The sequence below is a fragment of the Sarcophilus harrisii genome, chromosome 2 (genome assembly GCF_902635505.1).
Source record: "Sarcophilus harrisii chromosome 2, mSarHar1.11, whole genome shotgun sequence".
Lineage (NCBI taxonomy): Eukaryota > Metazoa > Chordata > Mammalia > Dasyuromorphia > Dasyuridae > Sarcophilus > Sarcophilus harrisii.
In genome coordinates this window covers 54,027,387-54,053,853 of record NC_045427.1, presented here as the reverse complement: position 1 = coordinate 54,053,853, position 26,467 = coordinate 54,027,387, and the positions used below count along the sequence as shown (strand labels likewise).

The following is a 26,467-nucleotide window of genomic DNA, read 5'->3' as shown; positions in this document are numbered from 1 at the left end:
TTCTACTTCTCTACATCGTCCAATAATATTTTAATCCCCTGTAATCTGGATTCTGACTCCACCACTCAACTCAAATCTTTCTCCAAGCTTACCAACATCTTCACGGATATTCAATGATTTTTTTTTTAATCAGTTCTTATTTTTCTTGATCTCTCCAGAGGTAAACTTTTTTCTTTGTAATGGACCCCTTTGGAAGTCTCTGTCTCTTTCCCCCTCCCCCTCTTTCTGTTTCTCTCCTTCCCCCTCTCTCTCCCTATCCCCTCTTCTCTGTCTCTCTCTCCAACCCTCCCTTCCAAGCATCATTCCTGCAACAATTGAAGGATATCCTCACTTTCATGACCAATAGGTATCTCAAACTCAACAAGTCCAAAACAGAACTAGTTTGCTTCTCCTGAAAACTCACTCCTTTCCCGACCTTTACCACATCTGCTGAAGGCATATCCTTTTTTAATTATTCCAATTCGAGATGCTAGAATAATCTTCAATATTTCCCTCTCTCTCAGTTGCCAATTCTTATTGAGTATACCTTTACATATCTTAATTCTGCCTCTTTCACTCCATTCACACAGACACTCCCTAGTCAGGCCCTCATCATCTCTCACCTGCACCAGTAGGTGCTTTCTAACTGGTACCCCATCCTCAAATTTTTCTGTTCTCTAACCCATCCCCCAACATAGCCATCAAATTGATATTCCTAAAAGGGAGATCCAAAAATGTCACTACCTTGCTCAAAAAACTTCACTGATTCCCTGCTATCTCTCAGATAAAATATAAATGCTTATATGACTAGCATTTGAAACCTTTCACAAAAAATAAACAATTAACTTCGGCAAAGTCGCAGGATATAAAACAAATTACATAAGCCATCAGCATTTTTCTATGTTACCCAAAAAACCAGCAAGAAGAGATAGAAAGAGATTTTAAATTTAAAACAACTGTGAAGAGGTAAAATACTTGGGAGTCTACATATCAAGGGACAGAAGGAACTAAAAGAATACAAGTAAAAACACTCCATACAAATAAAAACAGATCTAAATAATTGGAGAAATATTAATTGCTCATGAGTACTCATGAGTAGGCTAGATCATTTTTAAAATGACATTACCTAAATTCACTTACTTATTAAATGTCAAAGAATTGTTTTATAGAACCAGAAAATTCCTCTAGAAGAACAAAAGATCAAAACTATCAAGGAAATCAATGAAAATAAAATGGGAAGGGAAGTGCAGCATAGAAGTACCAAATTTCAATATACTACAAAGCTATAACCCTTAAAACATCTTAGTACTGGTTAAGAAATTGAGTGGTTGTTAGTCAATGGAACAGAGTAGGCATGTGATATTAAACATCATATGAATTGATAAACCCCCAACTGTTGGAGCAAGAACTCACTATCTGATAAAAGCCGCTTGGAAAACTGGAAAATAATCTTGCAGAAACTAAACATAGATCAATATGTCATTCCATATGCCAAAATAACCTCAAAACAAGTATATGATTGGCATAAAGGGTTACATAATAAGCAAATTAGTGGCGAATGTATGAAATTACCTGTCAGATCTCTGGAAAGGGAAAGAATTCATGACCAAATGAGAGATAAAGGTTCACAGGTTGTGAAATAGCTAGTTTTGATTACATAATTTTTTAAAACATATAGAGAACCAAGCCAAATTTAAAAGAGTTCAAAGGATAGAAACAGGCAGTTTTCAGATGAAAAAGCTCTAAATCACTAATAAAAAATGCAAATTTAAACAACTGAGGTATCACTTCACACCTATCAGATTGGCTAACATGGCAGAAAAGAAAAATGACAGATATTGGAGAGGATGTGGGAAAACTGGTAACTAGTTGCATTGTTGGTGGAACTGTGAAACTAGTTCAACCATTATGGAAAACAGTTTGGAACTACCTGGAACATTAATTGTGCAGACCCTTTGATCTAGAGATATAGTTACTAGGTTTGTACTACTCCAAAGAGATCAAAAAGGGAAAGGACCCGGGTATACAAAAATATTTATAGCAGATCTTTTTTTTTGGTGGCAAAGAAACTGAGATGTCCATCAATTGGGGAATGATTGAACAAGTTGTGGTATATGAATGTAATGGAATACTACTGTGCTATATGAATTGATGAGCAAGAAGGTTTCAAAAAAACTGGAGGTGGTTTATGGGGAACTGACTGAAGAAAACTAAAGTGACCAGAACCAAGAGAACAATTTTAAAACTAACACCAATTTTGTAGACTGTGAGAAACTCAGCACCTCTGATTAACACAATGACCCAAGATAAATCCCAGAGGATTCATGATGAAAAATGCTATCCACCTCCAGACAGAGAACTAAAAGATTCAAGAGTACAGAAGGAAACAGTTTTATTCTCCATTTCTTTTTCAGAACATGGCTAATGGAGAAATTTGTTTTGCATGACTTCATATTTGAAATGGGTTTTGCATTCTGTGCTTTCTCAATGGGTGATAGAAGACATTCTGGAACTGAAAATAAAAAAGATAAAAAAAAGGGGAAACAAACTAACACATACAAAAATTAAAATAAAACACTTCACTATGTGGCTCTAGCTTTCCATACAGATTTCACTTTATTTCTCTTCACACATTCAATGTTGCAGCTGACTTGCTGTTCGCACCTCCATGCCTTTGCAGAAACTGTGCTTCATGTTTGGAATACTCTGTCTCTTTGTCTACTCAATAAAATCATAATACTCTGTCTCTCTGTATACTTATAAAATCATTAAATTCCTTCAAAGAAAAAACTCAAGTATCACACAAAGTATTTTTTCTATTCCCCAGTTATTAGTGTTCTTTCCCCTGTGTCCCACTCACTAGAAACCAGAAACATTTTGCATATTCTTTTTGTACGAACATTTTTTTCCCCTCCCAATAGACTGCAATCTCCATGTAGATCAAAACTGTTTTGCCTTTTTTGCTTTTGTACTCCCAGCACTGAGCCTAGAGCACATAGTCAGCACTTGGAGAACTGAACCAGCCATTATCCCAGTGCGGGCTTTCTCCATGCTTCCCAAGGCTGGTCCTCAAACAGCACACACCATTTTTCCCCAAGCTTGTGACAGGGGCCCTTCCAGTCTGGAAGAACCTACCAAAACTTAGTATCACCTTTTAGAAGCCATAGTTACCTCCCAGTACCAAGGAAATATGAGGAGAGATTTTTATTAAGGATAATGAAGACTTAATCCATTATTCTACAAAGTCTTTGTCACTTACCAATCCATTTGGCATAGTTTGTTGTCCAAAATTCAAGTACATATAATGATCATTATATCCACTGTATGTGTATACTGCAATGTTGGGGAAAATGGTAAACAGGAAGGATCTACAGTCTCCTAAAAATAGCCAAAAAGTAGAACATGTTTGTATCTCCGAGTATGAAATTAAAACAATCTACACAAATTCACACAATACAAATTCCAGAAGACAAGAGGCAATTCTATTTGTGATTTCAAATCCTGGTCCCTTTGAATTCCAATAGAAGATCCGGACCTGTCCCAGCCCCACCCGGATCTGAGCCAACTTTGGGGCTACACCCCAAAGCCCCTCGAGTTACGTCTCTGACTTAAAAGGGCCACGCTGGGAACCCCTCTTTGCAGAGATTCCAAATATGCCAGCCATGTGAGGACCCTCTATCCACTGGACCCTCTGTCCAGTGCCCTCCTTATCTCTACCTTCACCTATCTCCTACTTCTAAACTCAGTAATAAACCTCTTTTATCAATCTAAAAAAAAAAATTTCTATTTGTGATTTATAATTAATGAAACATTAAACATTTCCTAGAGAAGTAAGGGAAAGATTCAGTAGGTTTTGAATTTCACATGTACAGGACAGACAGTTCTGGCTATACTGTTACTGTCTTGGATTGTGGGCTTTCAATAACTTTATTTTTCTTTGAAAAGGGATATGTGTGTGCACATGTGCACTCAGCCTTAATAGAACTTTTAATGTAAAGTCGCCCTCTGCTGGACTTTTTTCTAGGAATTTACATACAGACCAGCTGATTTCTACCTTTATTCCACCACACTGAATAGATGGTGGAGTGTTAAAGATGATTACTAATGTTACCAATAAGATGGAAGACCTGGAATACTTCAAACTTAGCCCAGGTTACACCACGACTGTTTGTGGGTTTAAGAACAAACTAAGCTATAATTGAAAACTAAAAGGGAATCTAAAGAAATTCTTTTCTCTTCATTCTTCTCTAAAATAGAGAAAATCCTCACTGACCTGCCCTGCCTGCTACATCTCAAGGGTTTTATAGTCAGAAGGGACTCCCCAAGCAGTCTAAACTGATTTTCACCCTACAGAGAGCATTACTTTTCTACAAGTGATAGAAGATCTACACAAAAATGATATTATCCTCTCAAAATGTTAGGAAAAATCATTGGGAAAAGATATCTGTTGGTTCAAAGATCATACCTTCTTGCTAGGAATGTCCATGTAATGAAAATTTCCAATTACATAATTTACTACTAAAAAGCGTTATGTTACCAAGTGCAAACTTACCTTGAAAATGGCTCTTGACTGCCCAGGAGTGAGATGCAAAGCCACCAAATATATAGCCATCCCTGTCTCTTATCACTATTATGCAAGGACCTCTGTCTATAATATTCCCACAAAATTTTGCAAAGCTGTAGCCATGAATCTGAGAAGAAAAAATCAGTCTCCATGTGTGCTGTAGACTTGAAGGCAGGTAAGAGTTGATGTAAATAATGGCAGGAATGTTAAGAAGGCTCATGAAGTCTCTGCCATCTTTACACTCTGGGATGAAGCCAGCAATCTCCGTATAAGAATTCAAAACAAGGAATCCTCGCCTGATGATGACATTTAAAAATGTGGAGATCTGGGGCACTTTCAGCAGCCAGTCTTCAAGCAAACTGCAGTCACAGGTTTTATCTGGAATTGGTGGGCCACCTGAGGGGAAGAAAGCATATAGCAAAGACATTAAGTTTCACAAAATTATTCTACTAAAGTATTCAAATGTCTAGACTACTAGTCTTCTCTGTATCAAAATCTATTATAGACATGATGGTGATACTTTTAATTTTGTGGCAGATCAGGTCCTCAACCCTCAAATAATCTGTCTTGTAGCAAACCCCAAAGACCTTTTCTGAGTCTTCAAACAAAAAAGAACATGGTTCCATAAGACACTTCTGAAGGCTTCATGGAGTGTCAGAAATGGGCAGCACCTGGAAGATCTTCATCTGCCAAGAAACAAAGGAAGGACCAGCAAGACAGCACCCTGCCCCTCCTAGGCAGATGAATAAACAGCAAGCTTAGACCTTCCCCTTCCAAGCCTTCACTGCCTACCTCATTTTGCCATGAAAGAGCCAAAAGGATGGGTAAAGAAGGTATGGGGAAGTTGCCTCAGTCTTGACTGATCCAACTAAAACTAACTGGTATCTAGAAAGCGTAAGGTCAGGAGCAGGTAGGTTTAGCCCATTGACCTATCGCTTCCTTAAGAACTTCTGATGCTCTACGGTCTATTCAGATTTTTTACTTTTATACAAACTAGAATTTTGCTAGGCAACATGCTACACATTTGTGATCCTTGCTGCTGGGAAGGCTGAAGCTTAGATTGCCAGAGCTCAGGAATTCTAAGCTCCGCTCTGGGACCAGGGCCAATAAAAATGGTGAACCCCAAGAAAAAAAATGACAAGCTGCCTCTGGAAGGGCAAGCTAGCCAAGGTCACAAAAAATGGAGTAGATCACAACTTCCACTCGAATAAATTCTGCAAGTGGTCGCTGTATCTTGAGCCTAGAAAAGACAGGGATGTCCAGTCTCAAAACAATCATAGCATGACCAAACCAAACTATAGTCTTAAGATATATTAACATACTGATTCAGTGTCTGATTTAAATTTATTCTCTTAGCCAGAAGACTCAAAAACAACATAAAGTTTATATTTTTGTCTTTGATGCTTTAAAAATCTAGTTATTTTAGCAAGTATTTTCTAACTTCACTGTTTTTCCAAATCCCTCTAGATTTTTAGATTTCTAACTAAATTTTATTTTTTAAATACTTCTGATTCTTCTGGAATTCTGAAGCTTTTTGATTGAAATCTGAGAAAAGATTTTTTTCATGTTTCTGAGTTGAAGCAACCCATGGTAGAGGGATAAGAGCCACAGATTTATTATATTACATGTTATATTATAAATCCCAGTTCTGTGACTGTACTTTTAGGCAAGCTATTTAACTTCTTTGGGTCTCAGTTTCCTCCTCAGTAAAATGAGGAATGAGGCTTACCTCAGGGGTTCTTAACTCTTGAACTTGGCTTTTAAAATATTTTGCTTAGTGTACTTCATTATAATTGGTTTCTTTTGTAATCCTTCTGAGAAAGGATCCATAGACCTTCCCAATCAGACTAGCCAAGAGGTTCCATACCAAAATGGTCAAGAACCCTGGCTTAGAAGACAGCTTGCTAATGCTGCCCAAGTAACTAATTTCCTATTTTTCTGAGGTTTTCTTAAAGTAGGTGAGCATAACCAAAGTCTTATTGTCTTACTGACAACAGGGACCAATAAGTGCCAAATGCTTAAAAACTTATGACGTTAACCAATACAGCTCTACACTTATAAAAAAGTTCCAGAAAGAAGTGCCTACATTCTCCAGGACATGTCCAATTCCTTCTACTACCACAATCCCAATAGGTCTTCTGCTGTGGTGGGTTCAATTCTTCCAAGAAAAATGGTGCCCAAAAATAAGCACAATAAAAAGAAATTAGATTTTATCAAACTTAATATTTTTGCCATATAGAAAGTGATTAGTTCACAGATAACCAAAACACTCCAATTTTCTACAAAAGGATACTTTGTCTACTTATATGTGATTTCTTTTCCCAAAGAATTTGTATGCAAATATATAGAGAGAGAAAATAAAAATTGCTTATCTTAGACTCTATTAGAAATGTGTACTTTGATTTTAGCAAATCCAACAAGGCGCTGTTTGAACATGAACAATCACACATGGGCATATTTCTCTTCCTAAAGCTAGCATTTAGCCAGGATTATACAAGGTCCAGCCCATTTTGAGAGAGCATTTACCTCACACAATCAGATTTCTCATCTTTAATATGGGGGAGGTAGATGGCAGAATGGCCAGGTCTAGATTCGGGCATTTCCTAGCTGTGTGACCCTGGGCACTTCCCCCTATATATAAAATGAGCTGGAGAAGGAAATGGTAAACTACTCCAATATCTTTGCCAAGAAAACCCCAAATGAAATCATGAAGCATCCCACCCTATTAAAATGACTTAACAAAAAAGTGGAGGTAATAATAGCACCTACCTCTCAGGGTTGTTATAAGGATCAGATGAGATAAAAATTGTAAAGCATTTAGCACAATGTCATGTACCTATGTACCTATAGATTTTGTTAATATTAGCTTTTATTGTTAACATTTTCTTAAGTTCTTAATGGGCTGTTTTTAATTAATATTCTTTTTTTTTTTTTTAATTTTGAGTCCCAAATTCTCTCCTTCCCTCCTACCCCATATAATACCCACTGAGAAGACAAGCAAAATGATATGATACATGTGAAATCATGTAAAACATTTCCATATCATCAAAAAGGATGTGGGAAGTGGGTGGGGGGAAGAAAAATAAAGTGAAATAAATTATACTTCATTTTGTACTCAGAGCTCATCCATTTTCTCTCTGGAGATGGATAGCATTTTTTGTCATGAGTCCTTTGAAACTGTCTTGGATCACTGTATTGATCAGAGTAGGCAACTCTTTCACAGTTGATCATCATTAGAACACTACTGACACTGTCATAAGGAAATTTCCTTCCTTCTTTGAACCATTTCAATGAGTGACATTTAAGCATTGCCTATGGCCCACCCCCATTTTCCCCTCTACTCTATTTATGTAACACTCTTCTTTATGTACCTCTTTTATGTGAGAAAAATTTCCCTATCTTACCTCTTCCCCTTCCTTTCAGCACTCCTCTTTCTCATCCCTTTGGTTTTATTTTTGGAGCTCATTCCAACATAACTGACCCATATACGTGCCCTCTACTTAGGTAAACTGTTTAAATGTCCAAAAAATGATAGGAATATAAACAATTTAACCTTATGACTCCTTATGATTTTGCCTGTTCATCTTTTGCTTCTCTTGAGTGTCAAATTTTTTATTCAGCTCTGGTCTTTTCATCAACAATGCTTGAAAGTTAATATGTATTGGTCTACCTGCCATCTGGGGGAGGGGGTTGGGGGGAAGGAGGGGAAAAGTTGCAACAGAAGGTTTTGCAAGGATCAATGATGAAAAATTACCCATGCATATATCTTGTAAATAAAAAGCTATTAAAAAAGAGAATGCTTGAAAATTCTCTATTTCACTAAATGTCTATCCCCCCAATAAAGAATTGTACTCAGTTTTGCTAGGTAGATTATTCTTTGTTGTAATTTTAAAAAAATTATTATTTTCCCCCAATTGCATGTAAAACAATTTTTTTTTGGTTTTATATCTACAATCATTTTTTTAACATATTTCCTTATGAATCATGTTGAGAGAAAAATCAAAACAAAGGGGGAAAATCACAAGGGGAAAAAAAAGAAGAAAAAAGTGAACATAGCATATGCTGATTTACATTCAGTCACTATAGTTCTTTCTCTGCATGAGGATGGCATTTTCCATCCAGAATTTATTAGGATTGCTTTGGATCACTGAATCACTGAGAAGAACCAAGTCTGTCAGAGTTGATCATCATACAAGCTTTCTGTTGCTACATAGGTTTTCCCGATTCTCTTGTTTCGCTCAGCATCAATTCATGTAAATTTTTCTAGGCCTTTCTGAAATCAGCCTTTTCATCATTTTTTATAGAACAATAATATTCCATTACTTTGATTTATTATATCTTATTAACCATTCCACAATTGATGGGCATCTACTAATTTTCAATTGTTCACCACCACAAAAAGAGCTGCTATAAACATTTTTGCACATGTGGATCCTCTTCCCTCCTTGTTTTCCTTTTGGGATGTCCTTCAGGAGGTGTTAAGTGGATTCTTTCAATTCACACACACACACACACACACACACACACACACACACACATATTTTTTTTTCTGCCCCAATTGGGGTTAAGTGACTTGCCCAGGGTCATACAGCTAGGAAGTCTTAAGTGTCTGAGGCCAGATTTCAACTCAGGTTCTCCTGACTTCACGGGTGGTGCTCTATCCACTGCACCACCTAGCTGCCCGTTCAATTTCTATTTTACCATCTGGATTTAATTAGGGTTGTTTTCCTTAATAATTTCTTAAAATATGATGTTTCTGTTTGATATGGCTTTTAAGCAGCCCAATAAATTGTTTTCCAATCTATTTAGTAGGCCAATTCTTTTTTCAATGATATATCCTACATTTTAAAATTATTTTGACTTGTGTTTTGATGTTTTGTGGAATTATTAAATTTCATTTGCTCAATTCTAATTTTTGAGGAATTATTTTCTTCACTGAGATTTTGTATCAGTTTTTCCACTTGACCAATTCTGTTTTTTAAGTAGTTCTCTTCAATGAACTTTTGTGCCTCTTTTATAAAGCTGTTAATTCTCTTTTCATAATTTTCTTGGATTACTCTCATTCCTTTTTTTCAATTTTTCCTTTATCATAGTTATCTCTTTTAAGTTTTTCAAGAATCTTGTTGGGTTGGGTCCAATTACCCTTTTTTGAGGCCTTTTTATAACTGTTTTTACATGGCTGCCTTCTTCTGCATTTGTGTCTTGGTCTTCCCATTGCAGAAGCTTTTTATGGTCAAATTCTTTTTTGTCGTTTGCTCATTTTTACAGCCTATTTTTTTATTCTGAACTTTATGCTAAAATTGGGGCTCTGTTCACTTGGGGATGGGGATGCACTGAACCAAACTTCAGGGTTTTTTTCATGCTACTTTTTTTAAGAGGTAGTTCCAAGGATCTACAAATTTTTGGTGCTTCCAAGGTAGTATGATTCTGGGAGAGGGATGTTCACTGCTTTTCTGGTCTGCAGTTTAGTTTTTACCCAGAAAAAGTCTCTGGTTTCCCAAAAGCTACAAGCACAAGTGCTCTCTCTGACTTGGAACTGTCAACAGAGTCCTTGCTCCCCTGTGATCAACCCCCAGCACTCCTCTCCACTCGACACCTGTGACCTTGAATTGGCTATAGGTAAAAGAGTTTCCAATCACTATCAGCTGTACTCAGTACCAGCAAAGAGTCCCTTGTAATCTCTTTCTGACCAGTCATCTTACCCCTTTGCCATCTCTGGGCTGAGAACTCCCAAACCTGCTGCTGAAGATACTGTTGACACTGCTACATATGTGGCTGCTGGATCAGCCTCCATCACAGTGTTACAGACTTCTGCCAACCTCCTAACTTAGCCTAGAAAAAATGTCTCATATCTCAACCTTTTATTGGCTCTGCTCTTTGAAAATTTGATTTAAGGCATTATGTTACAGTTGGGGGGTGCAGGATACTGAAAGAATTCAGCTGGGGGGCTGCCCCTAATCTTGGCTCCTTCTTCAGCTTCTATCATTTTTAGTAGTTACATCAAAACATTCCATTTGCTCTTGAGAATAGAGTGAGCCCCCAGCAAGGAGTCTAAAGCTAGTTTTCTATCAGTTTACTAACACCAACTACCACCCAGTGTAGGTCATTTTTCTTTGGGCCCGTTTCTTCATCTGTAAAAAAAAAAATCAGTGTATTTTTCTGGCTTTATTTTATACTACCAAACTTCTCAAACTTCTTATTCCAGCCAAAATGGTTTATTAGTTGTTCCCCCAAATCAGGACTGCAAATCCATTTCTTAATCAAGCTGTCTTTTCCCCTGTTCTCCCCCCCTCCTTCTACCCCATGCTTGGAATGTTCTCCTTTCTCATCTCTGCGTCTGAGAATACTTATCTCCCCTTGAAGTCTTCCCCAATCACCACCACCCATTTCTCAGTGCTTACACTTTCTTCAAAATAGTTTACCAAGCAGATCGATTATTAGAACCAGAGAAGCTCCATACCCTGGAAGAAGCACCCAGGACAAGAGCACCATGTCATCCACATAAGATGCAGTTAACAAAGAGAGATATGGGAATAGAGGGGAAAAACAAACAAACAAAACAAAACAAAAAAAAAAAACCTTGAGGATCATTATTTCTGCAATTTCTCCCTCAACACTTTAAATAAAAAGGATCAAACTAGATGTCTAAGGTTCCTTCCAGCTCTACATCCTATGATTTTGCCTTCAGGGAAGCTCTGATTTTCCACAGAGTAATTTCAGGGATCCTCTAGCCCCACTAAAATTTATTTCTACCAGTTTGCTGATGCCAAAAATATCTTTAGGAAGGACAAAGCTCTTCATTTTAAAATAAAAAGCTAAAAGGTTTAAATACTAATTAGGGCAACATTATTGGAAACAGGTTCACATAAATGGATGAAAATCAAGTCCTTTCCACTTTTGTTAGCAAGGGGGTTTTAGACAGCTGAAAGACACTGGACACTGAAAGAGGCAAAAGGGAAGGCTAAAGATACCAAGACGAATGCCTACAAGGCCAGCCCTGACTGTTTGGGGACAAGCACAAGTCGTTGTGGAGATATTCTGGATGATATTTTTGGGAACACTGTCTTGGAATAGCATGTGATACACCTACCTCCTCAAGCATTAATGAGGTTTTTGTTTAATTTGGTTAACTGATTATACATAATACATAAAGCACTTTGCTGACTTTCAAGTACCATATAAATGCTAATTACCATCATTACCCAAGAATAGAATTCAGATCCTCAAGTGCTAGTTAAGTGGTCATCCCATATTGCTATACTAATACTAGTATTTTTCGAATGAAAAAGATGTAAGGCAGGCAAGAATGGGGAGGGAGGGAGGGAGGAAGGGAGGAAGGAAGGAAGGAAGGAAGGAAGGAAGGAAGGAAGGAAGGAAGGAAGGAAGGAAGGAAGGAAGGAAGGGGGAAAGGGAAAGGAGGAAAGGAAGGAAGGAAGGGGAGAGAAGAAGGGGAGGAAGGAATGGGAGGGAAGGGAGGGAAGGAGAGGGTCAATCAGAAGCAGTGTCATGCTACTAGACTCAAAACACAATAGAGGTGGCAGAGCTCTCCACAATCACTTGGCTGACCCAAACTCCTGAAATGTACAGGTCCAAACCCTGAAGCTTGAGGGGTAAAGAGGCCAAGCCTGAGCTGGGAACCTGGTCTTCTGACTCCCATCAACCCTCTTTCCAACCCACCATGCTGAGATCTGGAGCACACACTCAGAGAACCTTCATACCCTCCATAGTTTGCAGAAGGATGACCCGGGCTGGCTTTTCTGACACTTTTTTAAGCTTGTTCTAAGAGTGTCTAACTGGGCTTGACTTTGTTCGTTACAACTTACTAAAGGATGCCAGTGTTCTTGTGTGAAGCTCCCTATTCTATTAACCCGTCGCTTCATCCCAAAAAGCACCTTTCTCTGGTTGTTTTGTTCAAACATGAGATTTTGGGTCAATCCTAAGATTCCTCGTTAGGAAACTCCCTGGGCCAATGTCCATCATCAAATTGTTTTTTCAGTCATATATGTCACTTCATGACCCCCCTGGAGTACCTTGGCAGAGACACTGGAGTGGTTTGCCATTTCCTTCTCTAACACATTTTACATATGGGGAAACTGAAGCAAACTGGATGAAGTGATTGGCCCAGGGTCACATACTAGTTGAGTGAGTGAGAGCAGATTCCAACCCCTGAGTCCAGGATAGGGGCTCTATCTACTGCCCCATCCAGCAGCACCTATTCATTGAGGTACTAAGAGGTAAAGTGACTTAGTCTGGAGTCACTCTGCCCAATATACATGTCAGTGGCAGAATTTGGACCCAGCTCTTCTTGATTTCAGGATCAAATCCACTAGCCATGTGTATTTTTTTAAATATCATATTTGTTTTCTTTGTTGTTTTTAAAAATTCTGTACCTATGATTTCATCAGGAAGCAAGAAGGAAGGGAGGGACACTCCAACTACCAACACAGATTGACAACTATCCTATAACTTACAATTTTAAGATTGAGAGGATATGTGCCTTGCCTACAGTGAAAGAGCCTTTATGTGTCAGAGATAGAATTTGAACCAAGGCATCTCAAAGGTTCTCTATCTTCTCCAAATTATCTCCCAGGATCCTTCTTTTGAAAGGAGAGATCTACACTTTTAGGTTCTCTATCTTCTCCACATTATCTCCCTGAACTGCATTTCCTCCTGTAATCTGTATTACAGGCTAGAACGCTCATCTCAGCTCCTATTTGCCAACTATAAATTGACTCAAGTCAAAGTAAAGGGGAAAAATGTTAACTTCTAAGCCTATTGAGTTCACATGTAGAATTTCTTTAATGCTACCAGTAAAAGCATTTCAACAAAAAGGAATTAAGTGTACTAGTCATGGAAAGCACAACTGGAAGCCTTCCCTCCTCCCCCCAAATCCCTAACAATTAGAATGGCACCAAAATGGAAAAGACTGCCATGGGGAGGATTCCAGCGGTCTTTTGGAGAGGGGCTTGGAGACATTAGCGAAGTACTCCACACCACTCAGAGTAGTGGGTGCCGTCTCAGATCCCTACAACTAGACACTTTCATGAGTTTACATTTTTTATGTTCATATGTGCTCATTTTCAATTAACAGGGACTTTGCGAGTACCCAATTCATGCTTAGTTCTATCTTACCACTAACATCTCCAAGGAAAGGTTAAAAGGAAACTTGCCTTGTTTCAGTGATGAGAGCAGCTGGGAAGCCAATGGCCTTACACCGGCGGTAAAATCTTGACATCTCTTCATATTCCAACCTTTCAGTTCATTTCTGTAGTATAGTACATGTACTACAGAGGTAATCAGATCCTCTGTAAACTTTAAGATCAAAATTTAAACATTAATAACAGTTTCACTACAGGCCAAGAATTAAATTTCATTTCAGCAGGAAGCTCGACTTCCCACTACTGCCAAATATCATAGTCCAGCAATTAGGTAATCTCTTAATGTTAACTGGATCTCTCAAATTAAGACAACCTTTTAATTAATAATAACATTAATATTAAATTGATATGCTATATAAAGATATGAGGGACATGTAAATTTCAGGAGATACTTTTACAGAAGACATTAAATCTGTTCTACTGGATTCCAAAGGAGAAAATTAAAACTAATGGATAAAAGTTACATTGAAGAGGATTTTGGCTCAATATAAAATATAGCGATTAGAAAAGTAAAAAAGTAGAATGTATTACCTTGAGAGAGAGTGAGTTTCTTGTTACTATAAGTGTTTGACCAAATGATCATTGGTCAGGGATATTCTAAAAGAGGTTTATGCTTCAAGTAAAGGTTGGACTAGGTGAGCTTTAAGGTCTCTTCCTACTGTATGATTTTAGAGACCAACAAGGTATGGTATATTATATAGTACATCATCATGAATGAATTTCACAGAACAAAGGAATTTTCAGAAGGAAGAAGTACATATTAATCTGCAGCTTAGACAGAAGAAATAATAGGGAAGTCACAGAGGAAGAAAGGCTGAATAAATGCAAATGAAAAATAATTGACAAGGTGACAATAGCCTTGCTGATCCTTATGAAGAAGAAAAAGCATATGTTTGTTTTAATGAAGGAGAATTAAGGTCTATTTCATCAAATTCTTCCCTTCTTTCTATCCATTTCAACTTTTAAGTGCTTACCCCTCAGTTTCAAATGGTCGTTTTTACTTTCCTATCCCATGAAACAAAATAACACCCCTTTTTTAGATGCCATTTCTGCCCTCCATGCTCCATGCTCCCTGCTCCTCCATATATAAAATTTTCTGGCCCTGAAAAGTCTTGTGTGTTCTAGTTTGGGGAAAAAAAGCTTGTAACAAAAGAAGTGCATATGAACCTCCATACTCTAATGAAGAGGTCAGACACACAGGTCAAGGCATCCCAAACTAGATTAAAATGTAATTGGGATATAGTTGACAAAATTTAAAAACTATAATAAAACACATGTAACATCAAATTGCAAAACTAAGTGAATATGTGGTCTGTAAGGATATTGATGTACAGTTTAATGGCTATGGTTTCCCTTTCAATTTGAGCTCAATATTCTAATGGATTTGTGATCTCATCGAGGCAGATTTTCCCACCATATTGGGGGTTTATTGTATTTGCTACCCAAATCTCACATAACAGATAAAATTGATATAGTGCTATCCTACCCGATGACTTAACTCTGAAATCACAATTGAGCTCCTAATTTATCCTCAAAATTGTTCTATAAGTTTTGACAAAAGCATTAGAGTTCCGACCTGAACCACACAAGGTTTGAGGTTCTGTGTCAGATATTAAAATAAGAAAATGCACATTTCTCTGAAATGTTCTTCATCTGTCTTTTACCTCTTGGATATGACCTGCTCTCACACTTGAGCAAGGTACAAGGAGCATCTTCATGATCATCTTGCTCTTCTCTCCTGCATTTCCTTTTAATATCTCTGACATGAAAATTGAAAACTGGTCTCTGATGACGTATTCACTAGGAACTGAGTTAAGCCCACATGGGTCAATATGTCTCATGCCGTCATAGATTCTACATATCATTTTCTGGGGTATGGCATCTCCAAGGTAAGCCTGTTTAGGGTGAAGAGAAGGGGGAAAAGAAGATTTTTTTTAAACACTGAAAAGTGGAAATCTTAAAATAGTTTATAGCATCAATACTGATTAAAAAAAAAAAAAAACTTTCACGTGATAAATACCCATAAACTACCCTGAACAAAAAGTTCCATTATCATTAATGGATCATTCAATGGAAATTGCAAGACCCTAATGTAATGGGTATTTGGCTGATCTCCCATTCTGATACAGTCCTATAACATTAACTACCCACTGCCAAAGTCATTTCATAGCATTTTTAAAATCAGATATTATGACTGAGGTCACTTCCAATGATCTTTTCATGAAGAGAGCCATCTACACCCAGAGGACTGTGGGAACTGAGTGTAGATTACAATATAGCATTTTCACTCTTTTTGTTGTTGTTTGCTTGCATTTTGTTTTCTTTCACATTTTTTCCCTTTTTGATCTGATTTTTCTTGTACAGCAAAACAATTGCATGACTATGTGTACATATATTGGATTTAACATATATTTTAACATGTTTATCATATATTGGATTACTTGCCATCTAGAGGAAGAGGTGTGGGGAAGGAGGGGAAAATTTGGAACCCAAGGTTTTGCAAGAGTCAATGTCGAAAAATTATCCATCCATGTTTTGAAAATAAAAAGTTTTAAAATAAAATAAAATCAGGTATAATACTATATATATAATATACATAATAATATAATATTCTCTCTGCTCAGGAACACAAAATGATTCTTCCTTACCTATGAGATCAATAAAAATTGAGGACCCACAGAATTCATTTATCAGTGTGTTGATCTTAGATGAATAATAAAAATGGATGATGATCTGAGCTCAGAACCAAATGAAAAGGATGAAGTGGATTGCATTTAGGAAACTGCACTGCTTTTATGGCCCCAAATTTTATCTTAAAACAGAGGCCTATTTCCTTTTTACATCTATGCTAGTGAGTAATACCACAGTCATCAAAGTTACAAGTTGATCCAAAGGCAATAGAGAAGCACATGATGGTCAAAAGCAGGCTACATTCTATTACTACTGAAGAACTGCACAAAAGCAGCCCTATGGAGGAAGTCAGATGTATGACTTGAAAAGGAGGTGGGTACAATAAAAATAAAAGAGAAACAACATATATCTCATATGCTCTACTAGTATCCCCACAATGTCAAAAAATATGGAAGAAGATCCTCCACATGCTGTGGGGAAGGCCACTGAGATGATTTGTGAGTAAACACATTAAAAGAGAGAATATGGCAGGAATGAGTTTCAGTCTATAATTTCTGAGCAAATATTCAGTAATGAGATCCTCAATTCATCAAATTATCAAAGTGACTTAACTTGCCTCTCTCACCTCAGCCACATGAGAAAATCCTACAGTATCACTAGGGATAGGAAAGTGATAAAATCACATGTACCTGCTGTATTGCTGATTACAAGCCACCCACTTTCCCTGGTTACTGCGGGTAAAACCAATGTCATCCTATTCTTAGGCTTCTGAGTTTGTTGGCTATATGAAGGAAAAGGGAGAAATAGGCTAGAAAAGTAGATTGGGAGAAGAAATTATATATGATTAGGAAGGGCCAAGAGTCTGGATTGAGACTATTTTGTACTCTGCCAGAAATTTATGCACTTCAAACCAAGACTAGAAAAGCTCCTAATATCCAATGCACGGCCATTGCCACACTAATATTATTACCTACTGGGTCTTTCCATGGAGGAAAAAGCATATGAATAAAAGACAACTACCAATAAAATCAACACACGGACAAACTTGACTCCCTTAGAGCCTTTTCTTTAGATTTTTCTATTCTATTCTTGATTGGGATGATTTCCTTTACTACATATACTTCTCAGTAAATATGGTTTGCTTACTCATTGTGACACCCAAATGGCAAAAGTTAATATCACACAACTTACCATTACCCCTCTATAATCATGTTTTTAAAATATCAATTAAGTTACTAACTTTTTCTTTAAGAAACAGAACTGATTCCACATCTCAATATGATTTATATCTACATAATACCTTGAGGCTGATCTCTCCTACATATTTTTGTGACTAGTCAGGTTTCAGGCTTACTAGAGCACATCCGGCCAGGCCGAAATAGAAAACAGTCAAAGATTGAATGAGAGCGGCTCATAACTGTTTAGTTATGGGATCAAAGATTTACAACAGGTAGAACTTGGGGATCCTCCAGCCCAACCCTCTCATTGCACAAATAAGGAACTTGCAGCCAGCCCACATGCATGAAAATGAAGAGTGGGGAATTTTAGTCGTTCCCGAGTGGGGTCATGTTGCTTCACTCTTTCATTGGCACTGTTGCGAAATGACTGGGATATAGGACATAACTATATTCAAAAGTAAAGCGTGAATACAAGACAATATATCAGCTGCCATGCTGGGTCATGGATGCTCCAGCACTTGGTCTGGCTGTGGCACAAAGTAACATGTTACACGGAGGAACTCTATTCCAGAGCACTCAAAAGTGGTCTCTTGCTCTTGCCTGTAACATTTCCAAAGAAATGGGGACTGGGAAACATTTTCTGTTTCTTTCACAGGATACTGTCTCCAAACCTCCTGCTACGGCGGCAAATAATCCATCAATCTCAGCTTGTTCTTCAGGTAGAAACCGCGAACAGTAATTCGGGCGGCAGTTTGTTTGCTTATTCCCCATCTTTTCTTACTTGTGATGGAATCCTATAAGGAAAAAGGGCCGAAGACACAAGGCTGTCAGTAGATACTGTTGCTAAGATACACTAGACCAGGGCAACGACAGCTTTCTCAATGACACAGATTAAAGGCCATGGAACACAATTCCAGAAGACTACCCATCCCTGGAAAGCAGTCCAATTGTTAAATGATTTTCTGGAGGAAACGGAGCCCCCTCCCCCCCAGCAAGGCTCCTGCACGTGCAGGTCCCAGGGGAAATACACAAGCTCTAGGGCCACACCCAAGCCGCCCCCACCCACCTTCCCGCAGCCAGACCCAGGGGCACACTCTGAGGGCGGTGATTTTTTTTTATTGGGGGGGGGGAGGGGCGGGGTAATAAGGAAAAACCATAGAAAGAGAAGAAATGTTTAGATAGCTGGCGACCACCAGAGGGCGCTGCGAACCCGAGGCTGGTCAGGAGCGGGAGACAATCAAGGGGAGCTGCGGGCCTGGGGTTGGCCAAGAGCGAGAGACCGCTGGGGGGCGCTAGGAACTAGCGTGGCTGTGACCGTGGGAAAGCCCCTTAACCCGCCCGCGTCCCCGGCTGTGAAGGGGCTCCCCAGGCACCTTCCTGGTGCCGGCGCTCGCTTTCCTTGCCTTCCCCTAGCTCGCAAGAAAGGAGAGACACCGGCCTCCCCGAGGCAGGGGCCTCACAGGGGAGAGGCTGCGGGCAGAGAGAGGGCCCTTACTTCCAGCCTAGCAAAGATGGGAAATGTCTTACCGGATAATGCAAATGGGAAAGGGGATAGAGGTGGGAGAGTATTCAGGGATGAGACATTCCAGCAAAAAAGGTGAAAGATGGCTTATTCATCTGTGGACAAACAAAAGATGGTGACAAGACTGGCTTTTTTAAAGAGTACTTCATCCCCCCAAATATAAGTAAAAGTTACCTTAAACACTCATCATAGACTCTGGGCCTCTATTTATTTTATTTACATTGTTGCAGTCACTGGGTGCGTTACTTAGTTTTTACTTTCTTTTTGTATCTTTTCATAGACACATCATAGTTGCTCCAGATTCTTCATATTCGCCTTCCTTAGAGTGCGTGCTTATATTCTACAATGTGGGCACTCATTCCAAATCACTAAACTTTTTGTTTTTCTTTATTTTTATTTTACCTGAACTTTTTAGTGATGCCTTTTGTTTTTACATCACATTCTTTTTCAAGGCACAGGCACAGTGAGCCAACCAATCCTTATAATAAAGATTTTAAAAGAAAGCTGCAGATCAATAAAATCAACATCCTGTCAAACATATTTGATCGCACATACCATAATCCCCCAACACCCCTCATCCCCAAATTCTCCAGGGAAAGGAAAAGGTGCCTTTGCTCAACTCCCCTCCAGAGCAAGCTTGGTGACTTTAATTATTCAGTGTTCAGTTCTCTCCTTACTAGGATCTACCCAGAAAGGTTGAATGAACACGTGTCAGGTATTTTGCAGAAGGCATTCTTTTATGAATACGAAGAGGACTGAGCAATCTAAGTAGAAACTGGTAAAGTTCCTTCCAACTCTCAAATATTATGATTCTACTTGAATGGTAATCTTAAAGAAGTTATATCAATTCTCTAAAGATTTTAGTTAAATCACAATAATTCCCCCCTTCCCCCAATCTTTAGCTTTCTTCCTTCCACCTCCACTGATTGTATTTGAGAACTTTTTAAAAGTTACTGCATGAAGTTTGGGGAAGGATGAAAACGTTCTACAGAAATCAGACATGTTGATGGTTTTTAATATTTTAATGTATTCTGTCACCTTCATACATAGGCTATAATAATTTTAAAATAATTTGAGTATTTTAGAGAAAGTTATGAAAAAGTATGATTTTGAAACAGCCTTAGTATTAGCAAGAGTACAATATTAGTAATTATAATAAATAATATAATAATAAAGAAAATACTTTAAGTTTTCTCTTAGGTAGTCTAGTGTTTCTTCAAGGTAAAGAGGTTTTCTTAGTAAAAATAGAAATTCTTCCTTTCTCCCAAATACACACACACACACACACACACACACACACACATAAAAACACACACCTCCAGCCCCAGTTACTCTATCTTAACTGGGAACTTAGAATAATATTATTATCTGAAAACCAAAAAACATCTGGCCATACTCTTCAGCCCAGTGACTGAATTCCTATAGATCATCATCCAAACCCCATTCTTCACGCTGTACCATAAAATTCCTCATTTCCATGTCTCTCAATCCTCCCACCTCAGTTTCAACCAAACATTATCCACCCCTTCCATTGTGCCCACCACCATTAGCCCTCTGGGAAGTCTGTTCCAAGGGCAACAAACTCCCCTTCTTCTTAAATTTTTTCCTCTTCCATTCCTTCCAACTACTAGCTTACTGAAACCTGGCTCTCCTGTGATAACAGAGCCTTCTTGATCGCCTTTTTCAGCACCAGCTATACTTTTACTCATTCTTCTTGGTTCAGCAGCAGAGTTGGGAGAATTGGAATACTCCTTGCTCTTCCTTCTTAATTCAGTAACCTTTTCCCTTTGATGTTCATTCTATTCATATCTACCACCCAATCAAAATCCCAGTAGCTATTGACTACAAACCCCCAGCTTCCTCCCCTTCCTTTCAATGAGTTCAATACCTGACTCACAATTTTTCTCCCCTCCCTATTTCCTACCCTCACACTAGGAGGCTTTGACAGTCTTATTGACTCTCCCTCAAATGATCTGATCACCTAGTTATTTCTCCATTTCCCAAGAGACTCATCTCAGTCACATGAAAATATGGTCATATCTTCCATCTTGCCACATTCACCCACAAATGACCACATTTTTGTTCAAATTCTGAATCTGAAATTCCCTTATCCCATCATCACAATTTATTGATTTTTCACTTTTCTATCTGCCTTTGCTTAAACTCAACTTTTTTTCCACACCTGTAATCTCAAATCTCTTAGCCCTGTGATTATCTCCCAAGGCAGATCACCTACACTAACCATTCTCTCCTCTTTTCTTTATCTTAACCTCTTGGTGAAGCAATTCAATTATACATTGTTTTCCTTTCTTAATTCCTAGCTCCCTCATATCACTGATTATGTCCAACCCAAGCAAGCCTCAGCTTTGGATTAAATTTAGCAGTTGTAACCTTAATGCTCATACAAGTGCTGCTGAACAAAGGCAGAGAAAAAAATCACACAACCATTCTGCCTGGATCCACTCTAAATGTGTGTAACACAACCTCAACTGGGCTCTCACTGATGCCAGGCAATCCTCCAACAAAATTTCTCCTCTGTCATTCCCATTTTTTCACATATTTTCAGTCTCTCTTTGCCTACTAACTCATTCCCTACGGCCTACAAACAGTAAGCCCGTTTCTCCTCCATCTTCAAAAAACCCTCACTTGATTCTTCCATCACCAATAATTATTGTTCAGCCAAAATTTCCTTTTAAAGTCATGACCCAGTTTCTCCAATTGTCCCATTTAGTTATTCTGCCTCAGGTTATAAACTTTCCCTCTTAATGTTTGAGATAAAGATTTTATATCTTTAGGTTATAGACATTCCTTCTTAATGTTTGACAAGATAAAGATTTATCCATTTTAGATGTCATTAGAATATCAGTAACCTCCCTCCATTATGTCATTGCTCTTGTTATTCTATAAAGAAGGTTGCTGGGGGGATAGTTTCATCCAGCCCTGGGATCAAACATGGATCCATGGGTCCCAGTATTTCTCTCCATTTAATAAACTATCGAATTGGTTTCTAATCTCTTGTCTTGCTCAGTTTCTCTGGCATTACATTATCAATCCTTTATCTCTTCCACCTACATTTGGTGTCTTCAACTTTCCTCCCACTCTCTTTTTAACCCACTGCAATCTGGCTTCCAATCGTATTCATCTACTGAAACATCTCTTTTCAAAGGTAACAATGATCTTTTAGTTACCAAACCCAATGGCCACCTATCTTCATTTTCATTGACTCTGTAGCCTTTAACACAACTGATATCTCTCTTCTCCTTCATTTTCTTTTCTCTAGGTTTTTAGAACATTTTCTCATGTCTCTCATTTTACCCGACTGCTCCTGTCTCCTTTGCAAGATCTTCTTCTAGATTATGTTCCCTTTCAGAGTTCCTACTTAGTGTTCCCAAGGGTTCTGGCCTGGACCCTCTTCTCTTCCCCCTCTAACTTACTTCAGTTGGTGCTCTTATCACCTTCCATGGATGCAATCACCATCTTTACGCTGATAACTCTCAAATGTATCTATCCTTCCCAAAACTTTCTTGCTGGAGCTAAGGGCCAAAGACTTTGCTCCTGAGCTAAAACTCTTTATCTGTCCCAAGTCCCTCTGGGCCTGACATCAAGAACAGAAACTTTCCACTTGAGTAATTTAACTCTGCTCCAAGGTAATAAAATTAATGGGTTTTTAATCAGGTGGAAATAAAACCTACCTCTCAACATCATCATAGTTAACATGTATTCATTTTCAGGTTTACCAATTTAGTTCTCATCTGATCCTCCTGTTGTACCTGTGGAGAAGTTTCTACCTGCCTTACATTATCAGAGTACAGTTTCTCCAATACCTGAGCCTCCTCTCCCCCAACACTGCTACCAAACTAATTCAGACCCTTACTCCCTTCACTTACCTATTCGTGTGACCCAGCCTCAGAGCTTTCTCCACTTCAATCTTATAATATATTCAGTCGTCAAATTAGTTTTCCTGAAATACCAGTCTGAGCACATCAACCCCACCCCCATTCAATCAACTCCTGTGGTTCTCTATTAACCCAGGATCAAACACATAAGCTCTCTTCAATATTCAACACAACCAGATTACTTTTCCAGTCCTCTTTCCACCTTATTCCCCAATGCTTACTCTAGGTTCCCTGCTCTTTGTTACATTGGATACTCCATCTCTTTGTTCGGAACCAGAATTCTTGGAACCATTCCCTCCTTCATCTTCACGTCCAGGATTCCTTTTCTTTTCTGATAAAATCCCACTTTATGCAGGAAAACTTTCTTTTCTCAGTCCTCTTCAATCTTTGTGCCTTCCCTTTGAAATTACTCTCAAATCTATACTATATATATACAAGCTCCAGAGGTGAAGTGACTTCCTTGTGGTCATACACCTAGGGCGTGAACTACTCCAGGCAAACCAGTTTTGAAGAGGCTTCTTTTTGCAACAATGGTCATGAGAGTGTGCTTATAAGCGGTGACCTTCACAGATGAAAGCTGACTGACATTCTCTACCCGTAGCTAGTTCTTAAATGCTAAAAACCAAGCCATAAACATGTGGCTGTTTCGTTGCTCTTGTTACTCTTTTTAACAATGTCATTAATCTGAGGAAACACAGAAGGTGCAGCTGCTACCTTTTCCTGCTTGTCATCCTCCACAAGACTAACTATATCACTCCTGGAGCAAATCAGCTCCACTGGACCTAAAACCTCCAAGATCAAAAATCAAATAACCGACCCCTCCCTTCCAGCCTTTCCAGTTTTCTGCCAAGTTCTAAGCCACTGAGTCACATCTCCAGCCTGGGAGCATTCTCACCAACTAACCCATACCTACAATTCTCTTCATCTCTATCTCTGGGCTTCCTTAAGTCCCAATTCAAACCCCACCTTCTATAAGCAAGCCTTTCCTGATCCTCCTTCATGCCTTCCTTTTGTGATCCTCTCCCCTTTATACTTTATCATGTTTAAACATGGGTGCTTGCATGTTGTCTCCCCATTAGATTGGGCGCTCAAGAGCAAAGACTGTCTTTTTTGTCTCTGTATCCCCAGCCCTTAGCACTATATCTGGTACAAAGAAGGTGCTTTAAAATGTCTGTTAAATTGATTTAGGTCTTAAAAATCTCCAAGTGGTAAGAAGATCTTGGAGATAAGCAGAGAAAGCCAGGCCTTTGGAGGGCTTTGGCAGCTGGGGCATCATCACCCAGGAGGCCCGGGCTTCTAAAGTTGGCACAAAGACTGGAAAACCAGGGGAATTGGTTGGTTTTTTTAAAGGGTGCTAACCTTGCTATGGAGAAAAACTTGTCATACCAAAACTGTGGTAAGGAAAATTGGACACTTTCTTTTCAAGTATCTACCAAAATTGTATTCATAAAAAAATCCAGGTGAAACCAATAAGCTGGACATTGTCCTCAGACTGTAAAACCAACCAAAATGGGGTCCTGTGAAGTTTTTACTTTCAGTGGGTTTGGAATGCTGGTCTTTATTGAGGTTTTATGAACTCCAGTATTAACAGTCTATTCTAGAATTATAAACATTCTCAAATACTTACAGAATATCGCAATCTATCAATATGTCACAAAAGGTTAACCAATTTCTCCAAGAGATGAAGATAAAATATGCTTCAATAAACTGGAACTCACTTGGTTTAAATCCTATTGAAAACCAATGAGTTATATTAAAGGTTAAAATGGATAAATGAACTATCTGAGTGTGATTTCATGATAAAGAATTAAGGGTTATATGTCAAAATCTTGTGAACTCAATGTCAAATCACATGAAACAAGTGACTTTAGCAATCCAGCCAAAGGAAGATATATTACAATGTTTAAAAGATGTTGTAAGGTTTTGAGTATACATCCATATATTTAATTATTTTATTTTGTCACTGTAGGTAATAGACATAACAGATATGTCAAAAGCCAAACTTAAAAGCCAGGTCCTTCCTGATTCAAGTTGCCCCTGTCTAAATGAGAGTCCTGTGCAAGACAAAGCTTGCAGAATTTTCGAAATAACTGCCCTAGGTCTGCTAAAACGTATTCGCCTCAGTCAACAAAACTTGGGGCTCTATCTCCCATTTGTTCTCTTTTCATAAACAAAGATTTGGCCTACTGGTTATACTATAAACAGGCTCCTTCATTCCTGAAAAAAATCAATCAGTCCTTTAGAGCTTGAAGGTAGAACATCAAGGTCATGGAATGTGACTACTTCATTTTATAGCTCGGGTAACTGAGGTCTTAGGCTGAAGTCAGACCCAACTCAAAGTCTCTTTAAAACACTCTACACACCACGCTTCCTCCCAACTGAACTAGATTTCAAATAAGCACCAAATGGGCATTTGCCAGGAGAAGGGGCCAGAGAGAGAGAAAACTGGGCAAAAAGCTGGACAAATTCGAGGCAGCTTCAGAGACTGGGATAGGATGTAAGAGGAAGTACTTGCAACATTAATTCCAAAAGCAGCAGACTTTAAGATATGTCACAACAGCAAAATATTAGCCTGAGAGCAACCTAGAGGCAGTAGGGAAGCAATTAGTGAGCAATCTACTAAGAGGGGAAAAGGTGCAGAAAGATAAGTAATTTAAAAGGAGGAAGAGGAAACTGTCAGGATCTTAAAATCAATCAGGAAATTCAACATCCTCAATTCCTAACAATTTGAGGGACACTTTCTAAAATGTTTATTAGGGCAGATCAACTTTTGTAGAACATCTACTCAATAAAGTTACTTACTGGCTTTAGTGGAAGGTGATAAGGAGAAAGGATAATTGATTGTATTCCATTTCAACAATTCAATAAGCCTTCCTTTTCTAAAGAACCTACTATGACACAGAACAGTCAGAAATTGAACCCATCAATTTCCTCAAGGTGTTTATGTATGTTGTGTTGAGGGAAAGAACAGAAAAAGGTAAATATGAAGTAATGGGGGAGGAGGGAGAAAAAGGAAGAGTCTCATCCTCCTTGACTGGTGAAGTCCCTGTGGAGGAGATAACAGACTCAAGCCTTGGATTCACCAAAGGATTCCAAGGAGGTAGAGGGTGTGTGTGAGTGTGAGGGTGGTGGAAGGAAACAGCCTGAACAAAGGCACTTCTGAGGGGAAGAGCATATAGGTCAATTTGATGGAAAATAAGTTTGTTCAGTAGAGTACTATGAAATAAACCTAGAAAAATAGGTTAGATCCAGAGTGTGAAAAGCCTCAAATTCAGAGTGAGTTATTTAACCTCAGTTTCCTCAATTGTAAAATTGTAAAATTTGTCTAGCAGAATTGTTGAATCTGACACAAAACAATATTTGTTAGAGTGTACTGCTGGAAACAAAGTATGGGTTTGTATTTTATCCTGGAGACAAATAAAAAGTCACTGAAGCATTCTGAGCAAGGGTAGGGCCTGAGGTGATCAGATCTGTACTTAAAGATCTCTCATTTCTCATAGCTGCATCAATAATGGATTAGGAAGGAGGGCCCAGAAAGG

The 26,467-nt window shown here is 38.4% G+C and overlaps 1 protein-coding gene across 6 annotated transcripts in view; it reads right to left on the bottom strand.

Moving 5' to 3' along the window:
* Positions 1–26,467, bottom strand: part of MEAK7 (MTOR associated protein, eak-7 homolog) — a 59,067-nt gene that overhangs the window by 30,236 nt on the left and 2,364 nt on the right. For 3 of the 6 annotated variants that reach the window (XM_031950196.1, XM_031950197.1, XM_031950195.1), the window contains exons 1-7: positions 19,038–19,127; positions 18,111–18,304; positions 15,366–15,596; positions 13,714–13,855; positions 6,630–6,701; positions 4,532–4,939; positions 3,239–3,357 (exon numbers count right to left, since the gene is read on the bottom strand). In XM_031950196.1, coding sequence (XP_031806056.1) covers positions 3,239–3,357; positions 4,532–4,939; positions 6,630–6,701; positions 13,714–13,855; positions 15,366–15,596; positions 18,111–18,281 — 1,143 coding nt within the window. In that variant the 5' untranslated portion in view covers positions 18,282–18,304; positions 19,038–19,127. Of the gene's footprint in view, positions 1–3,238; positions 3,358–4,531; positions 4,940–6,629; positions 6,702–13,713; positions 13,856–15,365; positions 15,597–17,021; positions 17,118–18,110; positions 18,305–19,037; positions 19,128–26,467 lie in introns of those variants that run through there. The other 3 variants (XM_023495442.2, XM_031950198.1, XM_012540731.3) reach the window with 3 other exon arrangements.